Source organism: Puntigrus tetrazona, chromosome 9 (genome assembly GCF_018831695.1).
Source record: "Puntigrus tetrazona isolate hp1 chromosome 9, ASM1883169v1, whole genome shotgun sequence".
Classification (NCBI taxonomy): domain Eukaryota; kingdom Metazoa; phylum Chordata; class Actinopteri; order Cypriniformes; family Cyprinidae; genus Puntigrus; species Puntigrus tetrazona.
This window is the reverse complement of record NC_056707.1, coordinates 24,140,089-24,167,588: the sequence shown is the minus strand read 5'-3', so window position 1 is coordinate 24,167,588 and position 27,500 is coordinate 24,140,089. Positions and strand designations below refer to the sequence as shown.

The window sequence follows — 27,500 nt, the reverse complement described above, 5'->3', positions numbered from 1 at the left end:
TATATATATATATATATATATATATATATATATACAAACATAAAGATAAAATACACAAAATGTATGTAAAATTAAAATATTTTTAAATCACAAATTTTATTATATTACTAAATGTATTATTTAAATGACCAATTTTATGTCACTTTTATAATATACATTTATGTAATTATAATCTATAAGGTTTATAATGAATAACACATTTTTTTTATTAATAAATCAACATTTTTATCTACATTTCTCAGTACTGAATTAACTCTACGTATATTTTTACTTTGCACAGCGAAATGCATTATGAGATTGACTTGTGCACCAAGAATACATGCTTAATCTTAAAAGGAAACATAATTATGCATTTTGGAACAACATTCCTGCTGAGAGCACTTAAAATGCTACCCACGTAGGCAGCTCGCTAGGTTTTGGAGCAGAGCCTTAGTGTGTGTGTGTGTGTGTGTGTGTGTGTGTGTGTGTGTGTGTGTGTGTGTGTGTGTGTGAACGTCGACCGACAGTCATATGTTTTGCATCTTTACGTAATGGAGCTCCTGGTACGATATCCCATAAGAAAGAGAGAGAATGCAAATTAGATATGACTGTTATACAATAGGCAGCATTCCAAGATGGAGAGGAAACGAGAGGGAATAATTAGATTTTTCTGGTGAAATCAAGCACTGAGCCGTTCATGACTGTCTGTTCCGCTCTCTAATGGGTCACGGACCCGCGAGGCCATAGATTCGGGTCGGTATAAACATTTTATATGGAAGGAAATGAAGTATTCCATCATTTTCAGTGGATAAGCAGGAAGCGAGAGCGTGCTACTGTAATACTGCAAAATGCTTTCCCGCGAATCAGACGGCGACACAGAAGCTGCCTTTCGAGACGTTTTCCAAAAGAAAACCCGGTCCAGGATAAATCCATCCGCGGCCGGAAGCGCGGTCGGAGCTCCGATTTAAACCTTTATTAAATCCAAAAACAACACACACGCGCTTTCCCCCTGAAGCCTTCCACCGAAACACACTACGAAATCTGTTATAGGTGGGATTAAGCACTTTAAAAATGAGCGACGGGTGCTTTAATATTCTTCCTTCGAAGGATTTGTTGATTTAGAGGCTTCTCGCGTCACATCAAGCCCGTCCTTGTTTTAAGCGAGCGGGAAATACAGTACCATTAGCAGGAATTAGACAGGCTTAAAATGAATAATTACGGCGGGAATTAGGCGTTCTGCCGCGGAGAGGTGTATTGACCGTTCGCCGCTTTTTTTTAATTGCTGGACTTTGCTTGTTACTCCAGAGAGTCTCACGAGCGAGATCCGGGCTTAATTACAGGAGGTCCGGACGGCTGGTCGAGCGGAGGACGGGTCTCGCTGCGGCGCCGCGAGCGGCAATCAAACTGTTTTGACACTGCGTTTATTCATCCTCTAATAGCTGGACGACCGCACTCTCTGTTTGTGTTTCTCTGTGCCGTCGAGTGGAAGGATTTCCCGAAGCAAGGACTTTGATGCTAACATTAACGATAGCTCCACAGCTCTGCTCCCAGGAGATTTCCAGACTCATTTAGATGCACTCTTAACCCAAATTCCTGCTTTATTTACTGATCGTGCGGAGGGGCCGGGTGCATCGTAAGAGGTGTTCGAGACGTTTATGCGCACCCGTGAAAACGATTCGTTCAGAGGGATCGTTTCAAAAAAGCCATTGTTTGCAAAAAGTTAAATCACAGCATTAAAAAAAAAATTATGCGACGATACGCAACGATAAATCGCCATAAAACTAAATGAAAAATGCCCTCGAACGTGTGTGTGATGGCACAGGTGAATCGATGCTTTGAATCAAACTAATTCAGAGATATGAATCAAACAACTCTTTTTCAATTCCTTTTTGAAAGCTGATCACAAAATTAGTGGCCGAATAAAAAAAAAAAACAAGTATTCAGATCATCAAAGCAAAACCATTCCACGAATATTAGATTCTTAAACCTAAATATGAAAAATTATACTCTCCAGTTTTTGTTTGTTTTTTTATGAGCAAATTTCATATAGTAGTATAACTAACAGTATGCCTTATAGATGTTTCGCCAATAAATCCAATAGAAAATTGTTTTAATAAAACTATTATGCATTTTATTAAATATTTTTATTAAAATATTAATTATGCATGTGGTGATGTTTGTCTGTGGATCATCCAGGGGCTCAAAGTCGACATAAATAATGCTTCTTCATCTCATTTGATTATTCAAACGGCTCGCTCCTTTCCTAAAGTCTGATTGGTTGAAGCACGTTTAAAACCCTCCAATGATTGTGCATCAACTGAATTCTGTATTAATGCAGTGAATCGCGTTGTTGCTTAGCAACCATCAACAATTAGCTTTCGCTTATCAAACACCTATGTTTTTGTCATATCAAAAGTGCTTCTCTTTGTATATATATATATATATATATATATATATATATATATATATATATATATATATATATATATATATATATATATCATGAAACAATCATGAAATAATCAGAATCATTTATTTGCTCCCATTTAAAACCATGCCATTCTTTTAAAAAGAAATCGATCGGAAGTAACAGCATTTTTAATGTTACAAGATATTTCTATTTCACCAAGGAGTCCTGAAGAAAACGACTTATCGGCATATTAAGATGATCTCCGAAAATTCAGCTTTGCATCTAAGGAACAAATTACGTTTTGCGATAAATTCACATGCTGATCAGTTATTCCCAGTCGCAATAATATGTCGCGATGTTTTACTGTATCTTTAATGAAACGAATGCGGCCTCGGTGAGCAAAAACGCGCGCATGCGGCATACGGTACAGTAAACGCCAGCTGATGCGTTTCTACCACAACGCTGTATATTCAATTACAGCATCCAGCTCTGATGTTTAATGCGTTCGAACGCGAGGCTGCCTGTGACTCACATCGCCCGCCTGGAAAGGAGTATTTACGAAGCGCAAGTGCAGCGCAAGTTCATTAGCACAAATCCCATTGAGCCCAAGTGTGCGTGTTTGACTGTTTATATGAGTGTTTTTGGCTCATTTCTGGCTGCCCTCGTTCACCTCTGCAGATTATGGTGCTGTGCCTGCTATCGACTGTCTCTCCGCTGTCTGTTTTCCCTCTCTCTCTCTCTCTCTCTCTCTCTCGCTCCCTCTCATGATGGTAAAAATATCTGCAGACAGCAGGAACACAGGCACAGCTCTCTCTCTCTCTCTCTCTCCCACCCATGTGATCTCTCAGGCAGGCAGGCAGGCGTCGCTGTGCACAATCTCCAGCCCTCCGCCGGCTGCAGCTAATGAGTCTTTGTGTGGCTCGAGCGAATGAGAGGGTCTGTTTTAGACCGGAGCGTATGCTAACGGCAGTGGAGACCGGGTTCGCCTCTCTCTCGCCCCGGGCTCCTCTCGAGTCCCAGTGCAATGGAGGGCCTTCATTCGGACCGCGTCATCCGTTTCTGAAGGAGAGTAAAGGCGGCGGCGGCGGCGGCGGAGGACGCAGGTTGGTGCATTTTGAAGTGAGGCATGACTCGTGACCCGTGTTTCTGTTCTGATGTGTCGCGCACGGCCTGATGGGAAATCTGAGGTCAACTTCTGCGAGAGCGAGCTGCTGCTTTGACCCGCGCTAGAGGAGGTGTCAGTAGGAATTTGTTAACCTGTAGTGATTTTTGTATTGTAACGCCGTAGATTTGTGTCCCAGGAACTTGTTGTTAAGTTAGTTGTATACGGTTGCCAAGCAACTTTATAACTTGCTGCATTCACTTAAAAACTAAATGTTAAGTGAATCATAGGCATACATAAGTACATTTTTATATTTAGATATCTCAAGTGTATGTGTGTGTGTGTGTGTGTGTGTGTAAGAGAGAGAGAGAGAATGACTTGTCATTCTCACGTTTTGAATACTATTTTGATACTACTTCCAAATAAAAAGGAAAAGTTATCAACTGAAATGTTGAAATAAAGCGCTTTTGTGAAATTAAATATAATTTCCATATATTTCCAAATATTTCCCAGTATTTTCCATACAACTGCGTTCTAAATTGTTTTTGTAGATTAAATATAGATTATCCTAAAATAAAAATAAAAACATATATATATATACAAATATATTTATATGCAAACCTTTTTTAAATATATGAATTAAATATATGAAACAGAGATGTGTTACTAAATAACTTTTTTTCAAATGCATATAGATTATTCTAAAATATTGATTATTATATAGTTGTTTAAATATATATATTTTGTGTATAGAATATATATATATATATATATATATATATCCCAAACACATGATTGCAATAGTATTTAAACCTTTTTCATAAATAAATCAAATATATTAAATAAAGATAAACCCAAAATATGCATTTCTACAAGATTGTATTAATATATAAACATTTTATATAGATTAAATTGAATAAATATGGATTATTCCAAAATAGGTAATACAGAATCCTTTTATTACTATATAAATCTTTATTTTACAGATCAATAAAATATTTTAAATATAAATTATGCCAAAATATGTATTAATACATTATTTGCCTTAACCTAAAAACCATTATTTTTGTTTAAATGTAATAAATATTACAAACATGACTGTATTAAAACCAAAACTTTTTTTATTAAACGTGGTAAAGATAAGATTATCCCAAAATATGCATTTCCTTGCGATTATATTAATATATAAGCCTTTTATATAGATTAATTAATTTATATATATATATATATATATATATATATATATATATATAATATATATATTATATAAATGTATATAATAAAAAATTAATATAATGTAAAATGCATTACTAATAAAAAAAATTACTCACAAATAAATATATATATATATATATATATATATATATATATATATATATATATATTAATATATGAACTTTTATTTTATATATTAATTAAATATAAATGTATTTATACATATTTGTATTATTTTAAAAACCTTTTTTAATTTAACATAACCACATTACTGTATTAATATAGAAACACTTTTTATGAAATATTAAATGTGTCAAATATCTCGAAACTATCCCCGTAATGGCATTTCAGTAGAATTTGATGAAAAAAAGAACTATATTGTTCTATGCAGTCAGTGTAATATAGCATTTGCCTCATGGTGATATAAGACTGTGGTCATCCTGCCCAACCCACTATAGGTCTCCTCATAGCGCTGAGCATCCGCTGCCAAGAAGCATCGATCGCTGTAGGTTATCAGTGCTGCATTGACCAGGCTGAAGCCCATGTGCGTTTGTACATGTGTATGTCTGTATTGTACAGAGCTCCTCCGGGGAGTGGCTGTTTTTGTCTCTGCTGGCTTTTGCTGCAGGATTTTCACTTGTAACATGCTGCAAGTGTGCTGTGGAAAACTACAGCAGCTAAGAGAAGACAAAGGGTGAGAGAGAGAGAGAGAGAGAGAGGGAGCGAGAGCTAGAGATGTAGAGGAGAAATAACTAGTACAGCAGTCAGCTCCTGTTACCTCGGGTTAGCCGGAGATGTCATGCCGATTCATTGTGTCGAGAAATGGGAAAAGTTGCTCCTCTGGCTGTAGCCTCGCGAGCGAGCGTGGGATCTTCAGCATCGACCGCTTTAAAGCCGCAAGTTGCATCCGCATGTAAGAAAACACAATAATAATGATTTTGCGGCGCGAGTCGTATTCTTAAACGATTCTTTTTCACAGTGAATTCCCTCCGATTACAGATGCACCAAATTATTTTACATTTTGGATGTGTGCGTGTGTGTGTGTGTGCGTGTGTGTGTGTGTGTGTGTGGGGGTAGATGGCCCACGAATGAAAAAAAAAAAAAAAGCGAAATGACTCTCAAATGTGAAATTCACTATTTGTGCGAGTGTATTAGCGTCTCCATGGCAACCGCTTCGGGTATCGCAGAGCAGCGCGGGCATCCGCTGAGGACGGAAAATGCGAATGGATTTTCAACAAGGGGAACTAATTATGATGATTACGAGAAAATTGACTTACATTGTGTCTCCAAAACTAGAGGAGCCATTTCCAATTATTGCGAACCTCCCGCATCTCGCCCGGACTGCTGCGGGATCAGCGGGACTCAAACGGATCCGGGGCTCAGATCAAGGGAATTTTCGGTGCTTTCAGGAACGACGTTTCTCCATGCGGTCCTTGAAAGCTTGGGAAGTCTGTAATGGGGAAAATAGATAACAGTTAGCATTCTTATTCATCTCAAAAACACTTTGTCTTCTGGTTTAACATCAAGCAGACGAGATGGCTAAATGTAATCATATTAAAAACATCATTACACAGTCATTTTAGGCGTCATTTAGGAATCACAAACAGCGTATAATATGTTATACAGCAAAGTTCAATATATGCTGGTTTAAAGTTTTATTGAGCGATAAATAAACTTGCATTTTTCTCTGCTGTTGTGCGCTGATCAATAAATTCAGCTGATTCAAACAGAAATGATGACCTTAAAACCTTAATCCAACTCATTTTTCATATTTCCCACTTTCATTTAGTTCAAGTTTAACAAATTTTAAACATTAATTTTGTATGTTTATATTTACATATTTTTTGTTAACCTTTATTGCAGTATTAGGTATATCATTTACTAAATAACTTACATTTGATATATATATATATATATATATATATATATATATATATATATATATATATATATATATATATATATATATATATTATGATTTACATTTAATAATTAAATAATTATCTTAATTTAGGGAAATGTTTATTTTGCTTTTTGTCTTTTCATTTTAGTTCAAGTTAACAAATTTTAATATATATATATATATATATATATATATATATATATATATATATATACACACATATATATATATATATATATATATATATATATATATATATATATATATATATATATATATATATATATATATATATATATATATATATATATATATATAGTTATTTAATTAGTGTGTTTAAAATTAGTTTAAAATTAGTTCAACTTTAACTAAAATGAAAAGAGGAAAAAACAAAATAAACAAGCAAAATAGATAAAATTAAGATAAATTATCAAAAGTAAATCAGTATGTATATATATATATATATATATATATATATATATATATATATATATATACTTATTTATTTTTATCATATATATATATATATATATATATATATATATATATATATATATATATATATATATATATATACTGATTTACTTTTAATAATTAATTTATCTTAATATTATCTACGTATTTACTATTATTATTTAGTTTGTTTTTTTGTTAACACCAAGTTCATGAGTTTGATTCTCAAGCAAAACAAGAACTGATAAAATGTACTTTGCCTGAATGCGCCATTAGTTGGTTTGGATAAAAATATAAAGTATAAAGCATGAACGTGAATGTAACTACCCTTGTGGGTAGTTTAGATGCACTTATTGAAGACAACTACTGCCATGTTGCCTTAAGGGTGACCTATAGTCACCTCGTAGCGCGTACTGTAGTATAGTTTTGTGTGGACTGGGTTGCTCCAGAGGTTGAGACTAGGTGCTTTGAGTGTGTCTGTGGAGAACAGAGCCGTGTTCTGTCCTTATGGGAGGGAGAGGGAGACACATTCCGCAGCGCTGCTGTGGTTTGGAGGCTCTCCAGCTGCTGTGTTCACCACACACACACACACACACACACACACACACACACACACACTGAAACAATAGGCCTCAGCTGAGACCCATGCAGCCCGCGGGCCGAGGCTGGTCTTGCCCAGGGGTTCAACTGGGCCGGAACGAGCAGAAACAACGTTCCGGTGTCATGAGATTACATTCTGCTGCAGAATCCTTTGAAGCCATGTGTTTTATTTATGCATATTAGTCATATTTCATATATTATGCTAACCAAAGCTAAAAATGATCCAGTCCAACACCTCTCATTATAGTGTGCGATATGTGCACTTTATTACATATTCGTTATATTTAACCGGTTTGTCTTTAATTGCTAATGTATGTTTGAATAATGTCATGAAAATGTGTTTATTGTTGTTGTTTATATTATCATTAAAAAGTAGACATAAAAAGGCATATTAAATGTGTATATGCATCTCTGGTTATATCTCATATGCAGCTGTTATGCTTATATATATATATATATATATATATATATATATATATATATATATATATATATATATATATAAAAGAGAGAGAGTTCTATAGAGAGAGAGACAGATAGATAGATAGATAGTTTTTGTTTACATAATAATATATGTGTATATACTGTTTATTATGTACATATAAATACAAACACATATATTTATTTTTTATTTTATATATTTATATATAAAATATATTTATATAATAATAGTAAATATAAGAATATCTAAATGTATAAATGTAAATATTTTCAAAATATATGTATGTGTGTGTATCTGTAGATATATAATTATACACAGTACACATAATAAATATGTAATGTTAACAAAATGTATTTTGGATGTGATGAGTCGCAGCTAAACAATTAACTGTATGCTAATATAAATTATATATACATATACATATATACATACATATATATATATACATATATACATGCATATATATATATATATATATATATATATATATATATATATATATATATATATATATATATATATATATATATATATATATATATATATATATATATATATATATATATATATATATATATATATATATATATATATATATATATATATATATATATATATATATATATATATATACATATATATATATGTATATATATATATATATATATATATATATATATATATATATATATATACATGTATATATGTATATATATATATATATATATATATATATATATACATATATATATACATGTATATATATATATATATATATATATATATATATATATATATATATACTATATACATATATATATATATATATATATATACACACACATATATATATATATATATATATATATATATATATATATATATATATATATATATACATATATTAATTTTTTATTTTTTTTTTTTTTGAGGATGGGGCCATCAGGTTTTATTGTTCCCCTGCCTCTAATATCTCAGTTGATCAGCAGCTCTGCTTGGCTTCAGCCGTCATCCGATGGCTCTGTGAGGCTTGCAGTGTGAAACAACACTTTCCCTCCTTCAGTAATGAGGCTGCCAGCCAGCCTTCTTCTCTCTCTCTCTCTCTCTCTCTCTCTCTCTCTCTTCTTCTCCAGACTCTGGCGCACTGCTTTCTCTGTTGTGTGTGCGTGCGCATGTGTATGTGCGCGCACGTCTCCTTTTTTCACTCTTCTCATCGTTGGCTCAATTCTAGCTACAGAAATAAGCAGGAGACGGCAGGGAAAAGATACTGTCAGGACGTGCTGCCGCTGCTGCTGCAGGTTTAGGGAATCCGTGTGAAATCTGTCCAATCCAACAGGCCGAACACAACAGGAACAGGTTTATCACACGCAAGAGCAGAAAACTAGATTTTCACATTCTATAAAGACAATGAAAGTGGTGCTCACCTGTGCAAAACTCACCTTTCTGCGGATGCTTGACAGGGCATCGCCGTGTGGTTGTTAGGTATTGTGAATGTTTTCAGTGCATTGCTATGCTAGCTTCTCGGCTGCTTCTGTGCAGCATGCAGCATCGGCGGAGAGAGCTTTAAATGGGTACCGCAGCCCTAATTCAAAATATAGGAGAGTGTCGTTTGTCTTGCCTTTCATCTTCAAACGGGTTGCCAGATTGAGGACACGCGACAGGAATGAGCACAACTGACGATAGAAGGCGATAAGCATTATACAGATAGCGAATGAGTTGATTTGTCCATGTTTTAATATTCTTCCGGTCATAGAGATGTAGGCTTTTTAAGTTCTGCTTACTGGTTTCCATGGCTGCAGTTACGCTTTGTGTGCCAACAACTGGCAACCCCGGGGGTCAAAATCCTTTTGGGACCCTTTTCACAAGACCGTGACTGTGTTTCTCGACGGTCATCAGTTGTTCGCACATTTACGACACTATACTTTGTATTATATAACTTTTATATCAAATCATGCATTAGATGTTTCTAAAAAAGCGTCTAAATATTCTCCCATTTACCGCTCGAACGTTAACTATGACGACCTCCCGCTGAGAAACGTGCAAAAGGTGAACGGTATTTTTGTACGGCACCATTTTATACTTTTCTCTAGGATACCTGACTTCATTGTAAAAACAAGATTAATTAATTTTTTTATTCTGCGTATTCGAAGATTACACTTATTTTCACAGCCCTCCGCCGAACGTTTCTTTTTCCCAGCCTCCGAGTCTGATTTCGTGTTATTTTCGGTCACGCTGTGTCCTTGTGCTTTGATTAATAAATTCCTGAAGCGGAGGTAGTCGCTTTATGAGTGCGACTCTGAAAACTCATCTCGAGTTTCCCCCGTTTGTTTTCTTTCCTGAAGACACTCAATCAAACACAGACAAAATGGACTTCCTGGAAGGTTGAGGTGGAATTCAATTAGTAGTTTTTTCTCTCTCTCTCTGCTTCCATCTGGGTTCCTGTGAGGCCCGGTGATCAATGGCTGCGAAGAGGAGGACAGGAAAGGAGAGGAGAGGAGGATGTGTGCTCTAACGTGTGCTAATCACTAATTGAGTGCTTTGAGGATCTCCGAGAACATGAGCTTGATATAGAGCAACAATGGCTGACCACTTCTTCAGTGGCCCACTTTTTTTTTTTTTCCATAGGGATCTCATACAAATGACATTTTTTCGAAGCAAACGGTGTGTGAAAAACACCAAAAAAATATTATATATATTATATATATATATATATATATATATATATATATATATATATATATATATATATAATATATTATATATATTCTAATTAATAATATATATTTATATAATAGTGTATAATTTATAAATGACGTTTTCAAACATCTCAACACTATAATGCAGTTGTTCTCCCCCGTTCAATATATATATGTTTCAATGTTTTTTTTCTGAGCAAAAAGTAATGAGTTTACATACCAGAAATTCTTATCATGTATTTTCAGAACAACAATCATTAAAAAACGTATCACAGCGTTTTAATCGTTTTTCATCTTTTCTTTAAATCGAAAAGTATTATTTTTAATAACTTAAAATAGAATAAAATGCGCCGTGACCACTTTTGCTATTACATATTTTAATAAGCAGGCTCCAGAATAAGTACATTATTTAATTTTGACCTAATTAGTCTGCATCCTTTACGCCCAGCGACGGTGGACCCTTATTATTGGCATTTCATTTTCACAAAATATATTTTAAATATTAAAGCCGATGCTGTGCTTGCATTTAACATGCTTTCTTAATGTATAACATCACGTTTGGAAATAGAATTTGACCCGCATGTATTTATCCGTATCGGAATATTCTGCAATAAAACGAAATATAAATAATAAAATTTACAGAGGATTCGCGCGTCACATGAAAGCATGCACCTTCAAAGAGAAATGTCCACTGAGCGGCGCTAAAACACAGGTTCAATATGTGAAACCTGGTACGTTTTTATTATATCGATATAGGTTGATATCATATTGAAATATCCGGGGACGGTCACCGAAAGTGAGTGCAACTCAGATAGCGTTAAAAAAATGCAAAACCGCAGCCGTGCCATTTCAGCTTCCTTTTGCACAGATTTGAAATGGTTACGAAACTCGTGTGAAAAGGAATAAAAGGTGTACTTTTTTACTGTACGTGTTTTTGCACCGAGGTACATTTATGCCATGAGACCGGGCAGCGATGCATGTGTAATATCTCTGTAACTCTGATTGGTCGATCTCTTTCCAGGATTATAAGTACATAGGATTTTCCGTTGAAACGCCGAGTAACTCAATGTTAAAAACGAATGTTATTTATTTATTTATTTTTTTGTCTGGTGCAGCCATGAGCGGAATCCTTAAGAGGAAGTTTGAGGAGGTGGAGGGAGCGTCACCCTGCTCCTCTCTGAGGGAGTCTGAGGAGGAGGAGATCTCCAGCACTGAGAGCGGAGACAGCAGCGACAGCGTCAACCCGTCAGCCTCGCACTTCAGCCACTCTTCATCAGCATCGTCCTCTTCATCAACGCACGCACTGCAGCGCACAGGTCAGGCGCCGTTATTACTGATCAGATGTTTCAGTGAAATACGTCTGCGGATTCGATGAAGGGAAAGGCTCCTTGAGAGCTTTAGAAGGCCGAGAAAATTGAAGGCCAAAATGAAATGGAACATAAACAGTCTATGCATGTTAATTGCTGAAATTACATAAAATAAAGACATGACATAAGAAGTAAGTTTATTATTTAAAACTAGTGTGTGTACTGTGTATATTTATTATGCATATATTATACATGAAATATAAAGAAAATGTATATATATATATATATATATATATATATATATATATATATATATATATATATATATATATATATATATATATATATATATATATATAATGAAATACATTTATACACACACACTTATTTGTTTATTTATCATATATGTATAAATGTATAAATATACATATATTATATATTTTGAAAATATTTACACGTACTTATATTTATATTAATATAATTTATATTGTATATAAATATAAATATACACAGTACACACACACGTTATATCAACAAAAACTTAATTTAGGATGCAATTAATGGCAATTGTTTGACAGCACTAGGGCTCAGAAAATCAACTTAATTCCAAGGGAAATTAAGTTTTCCTCCCCATTGACAGATATTTATATATATATTTTTTGAAGCATAATCTTAATTTTGTTTTTAACACTTTACTTATGCATCTTCAATGTATCTCGATCGAAGACGTAAATAACACTATTATGATTGTTGAAGTACGTTTTGTTTCAGTTTTTCTCATGCGTATTTGCTCATTTCTTTCTTTGCGCATTTTATCTTTTATCCTTTTTTAGGATAAAAAAAGGGGTAATTGCGACTTTTGGGTTTATATTTCGTATTTATATTTTATACCCATAAAGGGAAAAGCTGCCAGGTCAAAAATACGTAAGATTTAATGCAAAACATGACTCTGAAGTTTAAGTATTTGGTGTAAATTGGCCATTATTTGTCCACTTTTATATAGTCTTAGAAACATATATATTGTTTTTGTTTTTGGTTTTTTTTCTTTTTGCTAAACTGGTCCTTTACATTTAATGACAACTGGCGCAAAACTGTTTTGTCATTCCTTTAAAGCACCGAACTGTTGGTATATGAGAAGGAAGATAGGAAATACCGTTTCCCAGAGAATGCCCCCAGGGAAAAACGCTAGCTCGAAATTGGTAGCAGAAAATAGAAAATGGCCCTTTGAAAGGAAAATTCATCACCGAGATTTGATATTGATCGTCATCAAGCTTGTCTGAAGGGGGCTTGAGAAAATATCCATCATCGCAATAAACGTAAAACATCTGGCCGGAGCCGAAGTGCGCATGAGCCGAAAAAGCACCTGAAAAGCATCAGTCGTCATTTCTAGAAAGATGCGGCGGCTTTTAAAACAAACAGAGATTAATTAACTCGCCATAAAGCGAGAAGTTGCTTCAGGAGAGCGGCGTTCTCACTGTCGATGCTCTTCAGCCCTCAGTTCTCCATCGCCTCTCTTTCGTGGCGCTCGTCCGCTTTGATTCCGTCATTAAAAATAATTAGGAGTTTATGTGCACCAGACGTCTTTGGATGACCCACGGTGCAGCGAGTCCCAGAGGACGCCTGTTTCCTCCTCTAGAAAGCTTCAGAGAGAGGTCACGTCTACGTCGAGATGTGAGATGTAGCTCATAATCGTAAATTACTGGCATTCGAATCAACCTGCTGAGCTGGATTCTTGTGAACACGATGAACAGCCAGTGAGCGTTAGATGCAAACCCTGTGGCAAACATCCGAGGGTATGATAATGACCGCCATATTCATATACCTGCGTTTGCACATAATTTTGTGACCCATTTAAAGGTTTGGGGTTGCTGAGATTTATTGGGATTTCCGAAAGATGCTTTTGTATTTGAGCAAAGAAAAAAAACAAGACTATATTGTGGAATATTACTAAAATACAGTGATAGTATATAGTATAGTGTCATGTGATCCTTCAGAAATAATTCTAATATGCAGAATTTGACAAATTATCACTTCTTACTTATATAGTTATTATATAGGGTAAATATAAAGTATATAAAACGGCATTTGTTTTGAATATGCTTTAATGCATTATAAATGTAAATATCAAATACGATGCATGCTTATTATATTTTGCACATAAACCGAAGCCTATTTTTGGTACTTTTTGGAACGGAGACATCGTTTTCGATGTAGTTGCTTAATTACAGTAATGAGAATCACCAAATATAAATGCATTTTATTATATTTACATTAATATATGTACATTTTATTTTACATTTATTACTGCAAGGAGAATGTCACGTGGAAAAACTGCTTCATTGGCATGAAAATAAAATGATAGTGAAATTAAATATTTTTTTTTTTTAAACGCGCATCGTTTTCTTTACACGGAATAAATCGTACGTTTTATTTTAAGGGTGAAATGTGTGGAACAGAAGAGCAAAAAAATGCACTATAAGCATATAATTGTAAAAGTCGCACAATTGTGAGTTTTCACAATTCTGACTTTTTTCCAATTCTTTGACTCCATTGACTTTTTTCATCGGAAGATGATCCAGATTTATATATCACAATGCATATTTTTATTGATCTTTTTTACTAGAACTAGGTATCTAAATAAAAGCCTGTTCATGCATATGAAGAAAAAAAGGCTCTTAAACAAGATACATATCACCTAATTGTTCCTCCACCCTGTGCTTCAGTTGTGCTGGAGCTCCAGAGTCAGACTGGGTTAAGCGTGCGTGTGTGTGTGTGTGTGTGTGTGTGTGTGTGCTGGTGGTTCTGGGCGGGGGACCGGCAGCAGCAGATGGTTCTTATTTGTCCTGTTTGTGTCAGACATGAAGGGAGCTGTGGGAGAGAGTATCAGGGAAACTCCGCTCTTGTGGAGGCCAAAACTGGGGATATTTATACAGGGTATATTTACCATCCCCCTTTAAATAGCCAAACAATAGGAGCCGGCGGCGTGCAGAGAACTGAAGGAGCCACTAGAGGCGCACAGAGCAGGATGGCTTGCTAATAAAGCTGCGTGACATAACTCGCAAAGAATATATTTCAGTATTCAAACATTGCTAGCAACAGATTTCCATTTCAAACAAATGTTTTGGGGGGTTTTCTATTTATGAGAGAATACTGTAAAAATATGAAGCGGCACGACTATTTTGAATGTTAATCATTATCAGAAATGTTTCCTGAGCAGTAAATAAGCAATATTAGAATGATTTCTGAAGGATCATGCGACACCGAAGACTGCTGTAATGATGCTGAAAATTCAGCTTTAATCGCAGAAATAAATTATATGTTAAAATATATTAATGTTAAAAATAGTTGGCTGAGATTATAATAATATTTCACAATATTACTGTTTTTGATGTATTTTTAATTTTTTTTATAATTTTTTTAAATTTATTTCACATATGTAAAGCCTGTGGTAGCATTGCTTCTTTTAAAAGAATCAGGAACAATATATATATATATATATTTTTATTCCTATGCATCTATCTATCTATCTTACACACATTTTAAAGCAAGTAAAATGCCATGCAGAGACAATATAAATCAATTGCTAAATCAGAATGATTTGGAATAAATTTATTTAATCCTAAAAGAGCAAATTAGTCCAATCAGATTTCTGAACACTCTCACTGCTATATACGGAATATGCATTATTTTTATTCATTTATTTTATTTAGCAGACCCTTTTATTCAAAGCAACTTACAAATGAGGACAATGGAAAGAACGTAAATAAAAAAAAAAGCAATGATACGCGAGTGCTATAACAAGTCTCAGTTAGCTTAACGCAGTACAAATAGCAAGTTTAAAAAAAAAAAAAAAATATATATATATATATATATATATATATATATATATATATATATATATAAAAAATAAAACAGATTAGAAAATAAAAGAGCAAGCTAGTTTTAGAGGCCTCTTTTGCTTTTATTAATTGTATAATAAATAATAATAATAAAAAAAAAAAAAAATAGAAAAAGAATGGAGAAGCTAATGTTAGTTTTAGCATTATTGTAGCATGGTGCTAGCAACGTCAAGATCATGAGTTCAGTTTCCAGGGAATGCAAGAACTGATAGATAATGTTAAACATGAATGGAAAAGCAGATTTGGATAAAAGCATCTACCACATGCATAAATGCACAAGTTAATGCATACACTTAATATAAATTAATCAGCGTAAAATGAACAAAATCACTCAATAGAGTCAAATACGTTGTCGATATTAAACGCATCACTCAGTCCACGAATCGCTCGGACGCACTGCACCGTTACCGGAAAGATGCATATCGGTGTCTTTCAAATCGAATAACAGAACTGTAATTTTATTTACCTCCTTTAATGTCTTTCTAGCGTCCTCGATACTGAAGAGGGAGAAGCGGATGAGGACGAGGAGGGTCCACTTCGAGAAGGTGACCGTGTATTACTTCAGCCGGAGGCAGGGCTTCACCAGCGTGCCCAGTCAGGGTGGCAGCACGCTGGGCATGTCCAGCAGACACAGCTGCGTGAGGCAGTACACGCTGGGAGAGTTCGCCATGGAGCAGGAGAGAATCCACAGAGACATGCTCCGAGATCACCTGAAAGAGGAGAAACTCAACTCCATTCGGCTGCGGGTAAGCAAACCGTTCCTTTGCCGTACATATATTCGGGTTACTTGCAAATCGTGACGCATTACTGATTACAAATGTGAAACAAGTCTTATGTGAAACAAGATTTATTGTAAATAAATAAGATTTACAAGGGATGTGTGGTTTGTCAGGATTAAATTCGGCAAAGATACAACAATTTAATTATCTAGAATTTGAGGGTGCAAAAAAAAAAACCTTAAAGTTGTGCAAATTAAGTTCTTAGCAATGCATATTACTAATCAAAAATTAAGATTTAATGTATTCACTGTAGGAAATATACTAAATATCTTTATGGAACATGATTTTTGTCATAAAACAAATCATTTTAACCCATGCAATGTATTTTTGGTTATTGTTAAAAATATACAGTAACTTTATCCATTACATTACCTTTTAGGCAATATAATCAGATTACATTTAGATTACTTTATTTTGTTTATCACATTTATTTAATCTCGTACCACAATGATGTAAAAATACAAAGAGTGAGAAAATATATTCCTTTCATTGTAATTAACAACATTATATTAAGGTTTCCCAAAGGAGCTGCAGTGGCTTTGTGAGTTTAATTAAAGGCATGCAAATAAATTCTAAACATTTTAAATTGAAATAAACCTTTTTAAAATAACATTCAAAGCTTACTAAAAAAGTTTACCTGCACACCGTACGACCGTTAACAAATGTCAGAGAACTGTGAACATGCAAATGTGATGCTTAATTGTTCAAATATTTATTTTTAAATCTCAGGGGTACTTAAAGGGGTCGATGATTTCGATTTCACTTTTTTTTAAACTGTAGTTAGTGTGTGATGTTGCTTTTGAGCATAAACAAACATAATCAAAATCAGCAAAAGGAGATATTGTCTTTTTACAGAATTGCCGATGGACCACCACTTTAAACTTAATGTATAGCGAAAGAAGTTTGAAAATGCTTGCGAACAAGAAATAATGAGAATTTGTGCTTTTTAATGAGTTTGCGAGACAAAAGCTATTGGTCAAATGTTGTCTAGCCACCCGAGTAATGACTAGTCCATGTATGAATATCCATAAAACTGCACTTTCTGAGTGTATATAAGCATGTGTGAATAATATGTAATCTCTGTAGTCTGTTCACGAGTATTTTAAAATGTAGCTTATTTTAATGACAAGTACTTAATTTCGGAATCTGATCAGTTACTACTATGTTACTGCGCAAACATCTTTAACATGTCACCTTTCGTATCGTCCTCAGTTGACGAAGAACGGCTCGGTGGAGTCCGAGGAGGCCAACGCTCTCACGCTGGATGACATCTCTGACGATGACCTGGATATTGATAACACAGAGGTGGATGAATACTTTTTCCTTCAGCCGCTGACCACTAAGAAGCGGCGCGCTCTGCTGCGCTCATCTGGCGTCAAGAAGATCGATGTGGAGGAGAAACATGAGCTACGGGCCATCCGGGTGTCCAGGGAAGACTGCGGCTGCGACTGCAGACTCTTCTGTGACCCAGAGACCTGCACATGTAGCCTCGCTGGCATCAAGTGTCAGGTGTGATCAGCAAACGCACACACATGGGTAGCTGACGTATCAGTGTGTCCTATGGTGTGACAGCAAAAATGTAAAAACAAATCATCTTTGACACTGAAGATGAACCTTTCTCATGCCATTTAATTTAAGAATAAAGTCACATTTCATTCAATAAAGATGCATTTATTTATTGTATTTTTACTATGTCACACCATAGGACACAGTAAAAAATTTTATAATCAAATATGTTTAAATATTTTACAGTGTAAATATTCTATATTATATTATATTATTTTCATATTAGCAATTACTATCCTTTTTTTACTTTTAAAATTGTATATTATTATATTTAATCCATGAATTTATTTGTATTCATATTGTAGCATTTCCATAAATAAATAAATGTGAAAAAATTTTTATAATCAAATATGTTTAAATATTTTACAGTGTAAATATTCTATATTATATTATATTATTTTCATATTAGCAATTACTATCCTTTTTTACTTTTAAAATTGTATATTATTATATTTATTTAATCCATGAATTTATTTGTATTCATATTGTAGCATTACCAGAAATAAATAAATGTGAAAAAAACTGTCATAAATATAATCCAAAACAATTGTATTGGCCATAAAAATAGTCTTTAGTGAGGTATTTTTACTTTGAGGTGAACTACATGTTTGTGACACATTGTATAATGTCGCTAGAACCGCATCAGGAGATGATTTGCTTTCCTCAAGAGAGCCCTCCTTCGCCGTACTGTAGTAAAACAAACCCTGTCGAGGAAATTTAACATGGCAGACTAACAAGCATAAATGATTAAGATGTCCAGAGATAAAGTTTAATGGAGGTGTGCCCTGATAGAACCGATTAGGTCTGACTGATACAGCTGGTTAAATTTTACTCAGCGCATCAGGCCTCAAAAGAGCGAGGGCCTTTATTTAGACCATTCCTGCTGTGTGTAATTCAAACCACTCTAAACTGGCCTGTGCTCAAGTGTTCTTGGATGTCCACAGGTGGACCGCATGTCGTTCCCGTGCGGCTGCACGAAAGAGGGCTGCAGCAACGCAGCCGGCAGGATCGAGTTCAACCCCATCCGAGTTCGGACTCACTTCCTGCACACCATCATGAAGCTGGAACTCGAGAAGAGCCGCGAGCAGCAGCAGAACTCCGGCGTCGTCGCGCCGACCGGAAACGGTTTCCACGGCGACCCGAACGGTCACTGCAGCCCGCTGGCGACAGGCCAGCATGCGCTGGAATACGCGATCCCGGACACGGTACCGCAGACCACCATCATGCATCTCCAGGCCGGCGACGACATGGACGACACTTTAGAGGAGGAGGAGGAGGAGGAGGAGGAAGAAGACGACGAGGATGAGGAAGATGGGACGAAGAGGACGAAGATGACGAAGAAGATGAGAACGAAGACGACGAGGACGAAAGCAGCAGTCTCTGCAGTCTGTCTGACTCCAGCACGCAGAGTTTAGCGAACAGCGACTCTGAGGAGGAAGACGACAATGAGGACGAAGACAAGGCGGAAGAGTTCGACACAGGATTGGCCAATAGTGAAGTGGCTCCGCCCCCTTCCGTGATGTGTTACTCTGAGAATACGGTCGCATCCGACAACCAAACCAACGGCAACTCCTACTACATCAATTCCACCGCGGAGTACTACCAAATGGAAAACGCTACTCCGCCCACACTTTTAGCCTCCGCCAACCAATCTAGTGAGCCCTACGTAGGAGACACGGCGTCTTATCAAGACAGGGTTAATGAATCCAGTAGGGTCATGTCTCAGGGTCCTTACAATGTGACCACTGACCAGTACACGGACTACTCCCAGCAGCCCGAGCAGCCATACGCCAATCACCACTTGGCCGTGATTGGCTGTTGCGCCTCAGAGCCGGATAAAAGCGTCCAATCCAAAGGGACCTTCCTCAGCCAATCAGGAGAGCTGAGCCAGATGGAATTCCAAAACTATCTGAACAACAATACACAGGATACGAGTTACAACGCCAACGGGAACTGTTACGTAGCTGAACAGCCAAAGGAGATGTCTCACAATCTGCCTGAAGTTTCGCTAGCGGACAACACGAAAGGACCTACTTTACTGGACGCTTTCGCTGAGCCCACTCCGGTTTAGATTCAGAGAGCAGCGCGAGAGTATAAAAGCAGCCTTCGATTCTGCACATCGACGTTTCGTTTTCCTGTTTAACGTTTGGCGGATCCAAAAATATGTATTTTTACTGAACTTTGCAAAGAACAAAAACGATTTAAACTGCAAAATCAGAGCGTATAAGCTTTAGGTCGGAAAAACTCTACGCAAGTACGTTAACGCAAACGCTTCTAGCTACGCAAACTCGATTTGAATACGCAATGGGTCTTATTCACTGATAATAGAATATTTTGCATTTTTGCATACGTACAGGAATATTTCTTATGAAATGTGTCTATGTGCGTTCTCAAACTCAACTGACTGTAGTAATTTGCATAAAACACACCTATGCCATTTCCAAGCTTATTTTTCGCAAACAATTATCACTTTTAACCAGGGCCATCCATAACAAGGTGGTGAAAATCCATCTTAACATGATTATAATATGATTAATTTAATCTTAACGTGATTATAATGCCACCAATAATTTTTTTCATACGCATGGTTTCAGTTGCTCTAGTTTTTTCCATATATTTACATACAATTTTTGCACGAAACGTCTTGATGTGTTCATATTCATTTGCACACATTTTTAAGCACAAATTCATGCGTACGAGCGCTTAGTAATAAATGAGACCCATTGTTTTTATTTTAATCAACATACATTAGTATGCTGCCCCCTTGAGGTTACCACTAGAGCAGGAACTTAAAGAGACAGTCCACTTAAAACTGAAACACTTTTATTATTTACTCACCCTTACGTCATTCTGAACCCGTTTTAAGACGATAAAAATAAATAATTTGTCTATACATAAAGGTAAATGGAGTCCAATATAGTCCAGCGCTGTTAACGCTAACTTCTTGTATGTTGTGCAGAAGCAAAAAAAAAAAAGCTCGGAAAGACATGAGGGTGAATAAAAGACAGAATTGTAATTTTTGGGGTGAACTTCAGGTCCACGCTTGTAAAATGTCGGCCGAGCGTTTACGTACTGGCGCAAAGTCTATTACTGGCCTTAGGCTCGTGCAATGTTTCTTGTAATTTCAAAAGTTCTAGTTTTGAGCAGAAATGTGGATAGAACTTTTCTATGTATCTGTGTCAGTGGTGCAAAAAAGAAAACGAAAAAAAAAAAAAGATTGTTGCTGTTAGTGTTCTGAAGTAAGTGTATATCTAAATGTTTGATAAAAGCATGTTTTGTTTTGGGGTTTTTTTTAGCTTTCATCGCTGGTTTATGGTTTTGTAAGAGTTCGATGTACTGTAAAAGAAAATAATACTGTTGCGTTTTCGTACACATACTTCATGCTTTAAAGAGTTGGTGAAAGCATGAAAACGGCTCTTAAAATGTGTGCTGTTCATTTGCCTTTGCTTACAAAACCAAAACCGCATTTAAGTTGTGAACACGATACATTTCCTCAACATAATTGCACTTTTCCATTGGCTGATATTATACAGAACCGCAACCAATTGTTACCTGAACACTAAAGGGGGCGGGGCTATCTGGTACCGTGCCATGACTAAGGCTGCGTTTGGAATGGAATACTTGCTTACTACTTACTGCATAATATATTATCCGTATACTAATCTGTATACTACGGAAGCTCGTTTCCACCACAGGATAAAAAAAAAATAATGCATTTTTTATATTTTTTCTGCTTATAATTTTTGATGATGATGCAATGATGATTTTTCTGAATTGCGAGACGTTGGGCATCCCATGTTTGAATTCTCCTCCCAACGCACTTCCCGTCAACTCTAAACTATCCTATCACAGCAAAACGAAAACAAAAAAGTAAAAATACGTATTCGTAAAAAAACTGCGAGATAAATATCCGACTCGCTTTCTCACAATTGCTAGTTTACGTCTAGCAGCTGTTTTTAGTTTCCAACACAAAATAAAAAAAAAAAAACTGAATTCAATTTAGATTTTTCTAGCAATTGCGAAATGACGTCGTACAGTTCCAAGTTTATATCTTGCGATTTTTTGCCATTTTTCTCAGAATTCTGAGACTGAAAAGTCTGAACTGTGAGATATAAAGTGATAGTCACTCTTTTTATTTTCTCATCGCGTGGCAGAAACAAGCTCTTATAGTATACTGGCAACTGATTTAAAATAAAAATTTTCATATAAAAAAATCTTATGAAACATTTGGATACATATATGGACATTTTTGGATGCAGTATGGTGTGCATATACATACCGTGTGTATATAGTAGTATGTTAGCGTGCTATTCCGAACACAGCCCTAGATTATGTTTTTATAACATATCTCCAAGTTTTTAATGGAGACATGAAGGATGTTTTTTTTTGATGACACTAACAAGAAATATATATCATATCTATCTGCATTTTTTTAAACGGCAGATAGGAGACAGAAGGTAGTTAGATGACAGATTTAACTTTTTAGACCAGATAAACCGTAATGAAAATGATCAGACTCTCTGTCTTACGAAACTCTGAGATACTGAAGTCTTGAATTATCTTTGGGATTATACAGGGATTTCTGATGAAACGCACTTTGAAATGCATCAAGTTACTGCGAACGAAGCGTTCCGTTTCCGTCAGGCGAAGATGATTTTTAAAAGTGTTTAAATTATGAAGTCTAGAATACAAATTAACTCATATTAGGTTCGTGCAAGGTGATGCTTTACATTTATTGCATAAAAGGTATCGAATGGATGGAGGCCAGGAAAGCGATTTTTCTCGATTTATAGTGATAAATATTTTACGGCTATTTAATTGAAAAAAAATCAGCTTTGACCGAATAAATCATTCTGAAGAGTAATTTGTGAAGTGCAATAGTTTACAGTGTGATAATGCCACACGTGAAAGCTAATGTTCGTTGAAAGGAGTGATTTCCTCCCGTGTTAAAGGGAAAGTTCGCTCAGAAAGAAGCATTCCGTCATTATTTACTCACCCTCATCCAGGTCGTTCTGAACTCGTACGCTGTTGTTTTGTTCCCTAAAAAAAAAAAAGAGAGAACTTTTAGAAAGATATTCCTTCTACGACATGAGGGTGTTTACGTAATCACAGGATAATCGCTTTTGTGTGAAATATTACTTTGAAGCACTGACGAGTTGAGATGAAGCCGTTTTTAACGCACAAACCTTAATGATGCATCTGTCGGTTTGTTTATCCTCTTGATTAAAGAGAGCCATTGTCCGATGGAGAATGTCCCTCAATAAGCTCAAGACAGGACAATCAAATGCCTTTTATGTCATCAACATTGTAGCGTGACCTCGTGGGGGCGGGAATGAAATAACCTGATCTTTAAAGGTGAAGTGTGTCGTTTAAAACATGCATCCCAGCTTTGACATTCAGAACCTTTGACCTCTAACCTTACGCGTTAAGCAAATCTTTATTCTACAAACGTGAAATATACCTCAAAATGCTATGCTTCGAGTGGTGCGCCATTACCTCTCCGTACGGAAAATCATTTGTGACACATAATATAAACATGCATTTCATGAATATCAAATCGTTTAAATAGATGCTTTAAAATGTCATAGATTTTAAATTACGACAAATATTGTGACAAAAGTCGTAATTTTGACATTACAAAAACAAATGAGTCAAAATTATAAGATTTATGAGATTATGACTTTCATCTCATAATTTTGATTTTTTGTCACTTTCCCCTGTTGACGTAATACTTTATTTGTAATTTTTTAATTTTTGTCAATTTTGTCTGTGAATGTCATCGTCATAATTGACTTTTTTATCATTTTCTGGCTTTTGATGTCATTATTGCTTTTGTCATAAATTAAATGTTTTGTATTTACATAACTCATCATTTCTAAATTTTGTCACAATTATGACGTTATGCTTCAGAATTTTTGTCACTTTTTACTTTTAAAATATTTGAGACGTCAATATTCAACAATTTCATCATTTTGAGCATCCACCCAGAACCTAAAATAAAACACTCACGGCTGCCATTGGTGCAGAAATGACATACTTCGCCTTTAAAGATAAAACAAGTAAAGAAAGATGTGCTTTGAAATGACTGAAATACTGAATGTTGCAATGGTAATTTGGGCAGCAGCATTGGATCACTGCCTTGGCTTAAGTAACCGATGGATTACTTAAAAGTGAATGCCTTCATTTTTTAATTATTTTTGCCATTGTTTCAAATTCTACAAAAGCAAATTCACTCTGTGTTTTTGCCTTCTAGGATTTATTGTCTGGACATTGGTCCAGATTTGTCTTTACTTCACTTCTTGACTTACACACACAGTGCTGGTACAACAGACCTCAGTCTTTGATGCATTATGGGATATGAAAGACATGTGTACAGATGTAATGTCACTGAACCCTGTACTACAGCGGGACCGGATGAACTGGCAGCAGACAGGAGTCGTCATATCATGTTACCAGTTAGAATCGCAGTTCTCGTTCTGTTTTCAGTATTTCTTATGAATGATCTATTATGATGTGTATTTATTGTGCGTTCCTTAAACGGTATGTATTGAATAAAAATTCTCTTTGTTAAAGCGCTTTTTGTTGCTTCATAAATCACTAAATGGGAAAAAAGGGGGTTGCATGACAAACCCTTGCCTTGAAGATTTCAGACAGATGGATAGATAGACCGATAGGGAGAGACAAGCAGAGAGAGACAGATGGACAGATGAGGACAGAGACAGATGAAGACTGACAAAAAGAGAGACAGACAGATGGACAGAGAGACAGAAAGACAGACGGACAGAGAGGGAGACAGATGAAGACAGACGGACAAAGACAGAGAGACAGATGGAGACACAGACAAAGAGAGTGACAAATGGACAGATGAAGACAGACAGAAAGACACATGGAGACACAAAGAGAAAGATGACAGACAGGGACACAGAGAGAGAGATGGAGACAGACAGAGAGAAAGACAGACCGACAGAGATAGGTGGAGACACAGACAAAGAGAGAGACGACAGACTGGGACACAGAGAGAGAGAGAGACGACAGACAGGGACACAGAGAGAGAGATGGAGACACAGACAGAGAGAGAGAGACAACAGACGGGGACACAGAGAGAGAGATGGAGACAGACAGAGAGAAAGACAGACAGACAGAGATAGGTGGAGACACAGACGGGGACACAGAGAGAGAGAGATGGAGACACAGACAGGGACACAGAGAGAGAGATGGAGACACAGACAGAGAGAGAGAGACGACAGACGGGGACACAGAGAGAGAGATGGAGACAGACAGAGAGATGGAGACAGACAGACAGAGATAGGTGGAGACACAGACGGGGACACAGAGAGAGAGAGATGGAGACACAGACAGAGACGACAGACAGGGACACAGAGAGAGAGATGGTGACACAGACAGAGAGAGAGACAGAAAGACAGATGAAGACAGACGAACAGAGATAAATGGAGACACAGACAAAGAGAGAGATGAGGACAGAGAGAGATGACAGACAGGCAGACGGACACAGAGACACAGAGAGAGAGACAGATGAAGACAGAGAGAGACCGACGGACAGACAGAGACAGATGAAGACAGACAAAAAGAGAGACAGATGGACAGAGACAGACAAAAAGAGAGACAGACAGATGAAGACAGATAGAGATAGATGGAGACACAGACAAAAGAGAGAGACAGATGAAGACAGACGGAAAGACACATGGAGACACAGACAAAGAGAAAGACGACAGACAGATGCATAGATGAAGACAGAGAGAGAGAGAGACAACAGACAGGGACACAGACAAAGAGAGAGAGAGATGACAGACAAAAAGAGAGACAGACAGATGGAAAGAAAAAGACAGAGAGAGAGAGAGAGAGATGCATTTGAAACCCTTTTATTCAAAACAATTTCAGAGTTCAAACAAAAAATGTAACAACATACATTTCTATTCAAATACACAAAAAATTATTTTACCAATTCAAATTGCCATTTTTTTACCCCTCCACTTCCACTCAAAAAAAGCAACATCGGGTAGAGACAGAGAGTCGGAGGGACTAAAGCATTATATTTCACTGTTTTGAATGTGAAATTGTGTAATTAGTTTCTTTTCTGTACTTCAGAAACACTCTTACAAAAATTAAATCCTTTTTTGTTTTATTACAAAATATATTCTAAACAAAGAAGATTAATCTACATCGCTTCATGGCATTATTATGGAATAGCGGTGTATAAACCAAATTTGTGACTGATGTATACACCTGCTGTAATTAAAAAGAGAGAGAGAACATTTCTGGCCTGATGTTTTGGCTTTCACTCTCTTCTTCATGTGAAGACTGAATGTACTGAAGGCAGACGCTTGTATAACAGCGCCCTCTACTGCCAGTCTCTGTCATTCTGCGTGATATCAGGCCTTCGGTCTTACCTAACTCTCATCAAATATTCACAATGTTCAACAACATGCCGAAATATACAAAACTAACATCTAAGAATCAAAATATTTCAGTAGAGTAAAATAAAACAAAAAAAGGGCTTAAACGAAATTACAGAAATTACATTTAAAATATCAGCATCATTCCTGCTGTGCAACACATTTTCATGTCTCCATTTATTATTTTACTGTATATAGTAATAAAGCATACTTTTAAATTACTTTTGCATTTAATTTAATTATATACATTTATTTTTTATAATTTTAAAACCAGTTTATTTCACCATTTTAGTTTTAGTGAATGTCTTTTTTTATAACGTTGTTGCACTTCAAAATAATATTCCAAACCGAACGCGTTTTCTTCAAAATATCGTTTTCATTTCGAGATGCGCGTATAGGTTTTATCTGACTTAATAAACTAGTTTACATCAATCTTCACTGTGAAGCTGTTAAGCTGAAGACTCTCATTTTGACCGGAACCTATTTCTGAAAAGCTGCTGAAGCAGTTTACAGAAATATTTATTAAATCACAACCGAATATTGTTTTTTTTAATAAGTTATGGAGCAGAAATGTGCTGCAGAACAGGACTGACTTCACTGCATTTAAAGAAAAAAAAAAAAAAAAAACTAGCTTTGTGAAAATGAAAGCGATACGAAGCAAATACTTTCAGGAAGTCTTTGGTGCTGTAAAATCTAAACGTTGCATTAAATTATTTGAAGCATTTTATCTATAAT

At 35.6% G+C, this 27,500-nt stretch overlaps 2 protein-coding genes across 2 annotated transcripts in view; one reads left to right on the top strand and one right to left on the bottom strand.

Moving 5' to 3' along the window:
* csrnp3 (cysteine-serine-rich nuclear protein 3) overlaps positions 1-24,923 on the top strand; it is a 51,137-nt gene extending 26,214 nt beyond the window's left edge. The window contains 5 exon segments of the mRNA XM_043249607.1: positions 11,916-12,116; positions 16,493-16,752; positions 17,998-18,294; positions 19,296-19,664; positions 19,667-24,923. Coding sequence (XP_043105542.1) covers positions 11,916-12,116; positions 16,493-16,752; positions 17,998-18,294; positions 19,296-19,664; positions 19,667-20,422 — 1,883 coding nt within the window. The 3' untranslated portion in view covers positions 20,423-24,923.
* A 1,292-nt stretch (positions 24,924-26,215) lies between these two features.
* Positions 26,216-27,500, bottom strand: part of galnt3 (UDP-N-acetyl-alpha-D-galactosamine:polypeptide N-acetylgalactosaminyltransferase 3 (GalNAc-T3)) — a 20,292-nt gene continuing 19,007 nt past the window's right edge. The window contains exon 12 of the mRNA XM_043249670.1: positions 26,216-27,500. This exon is cut by the window's right edge and continues 2,000 nt beyond it. The gene's annotated coding sequence lies outside the window, so the exon portion shown is untranslated.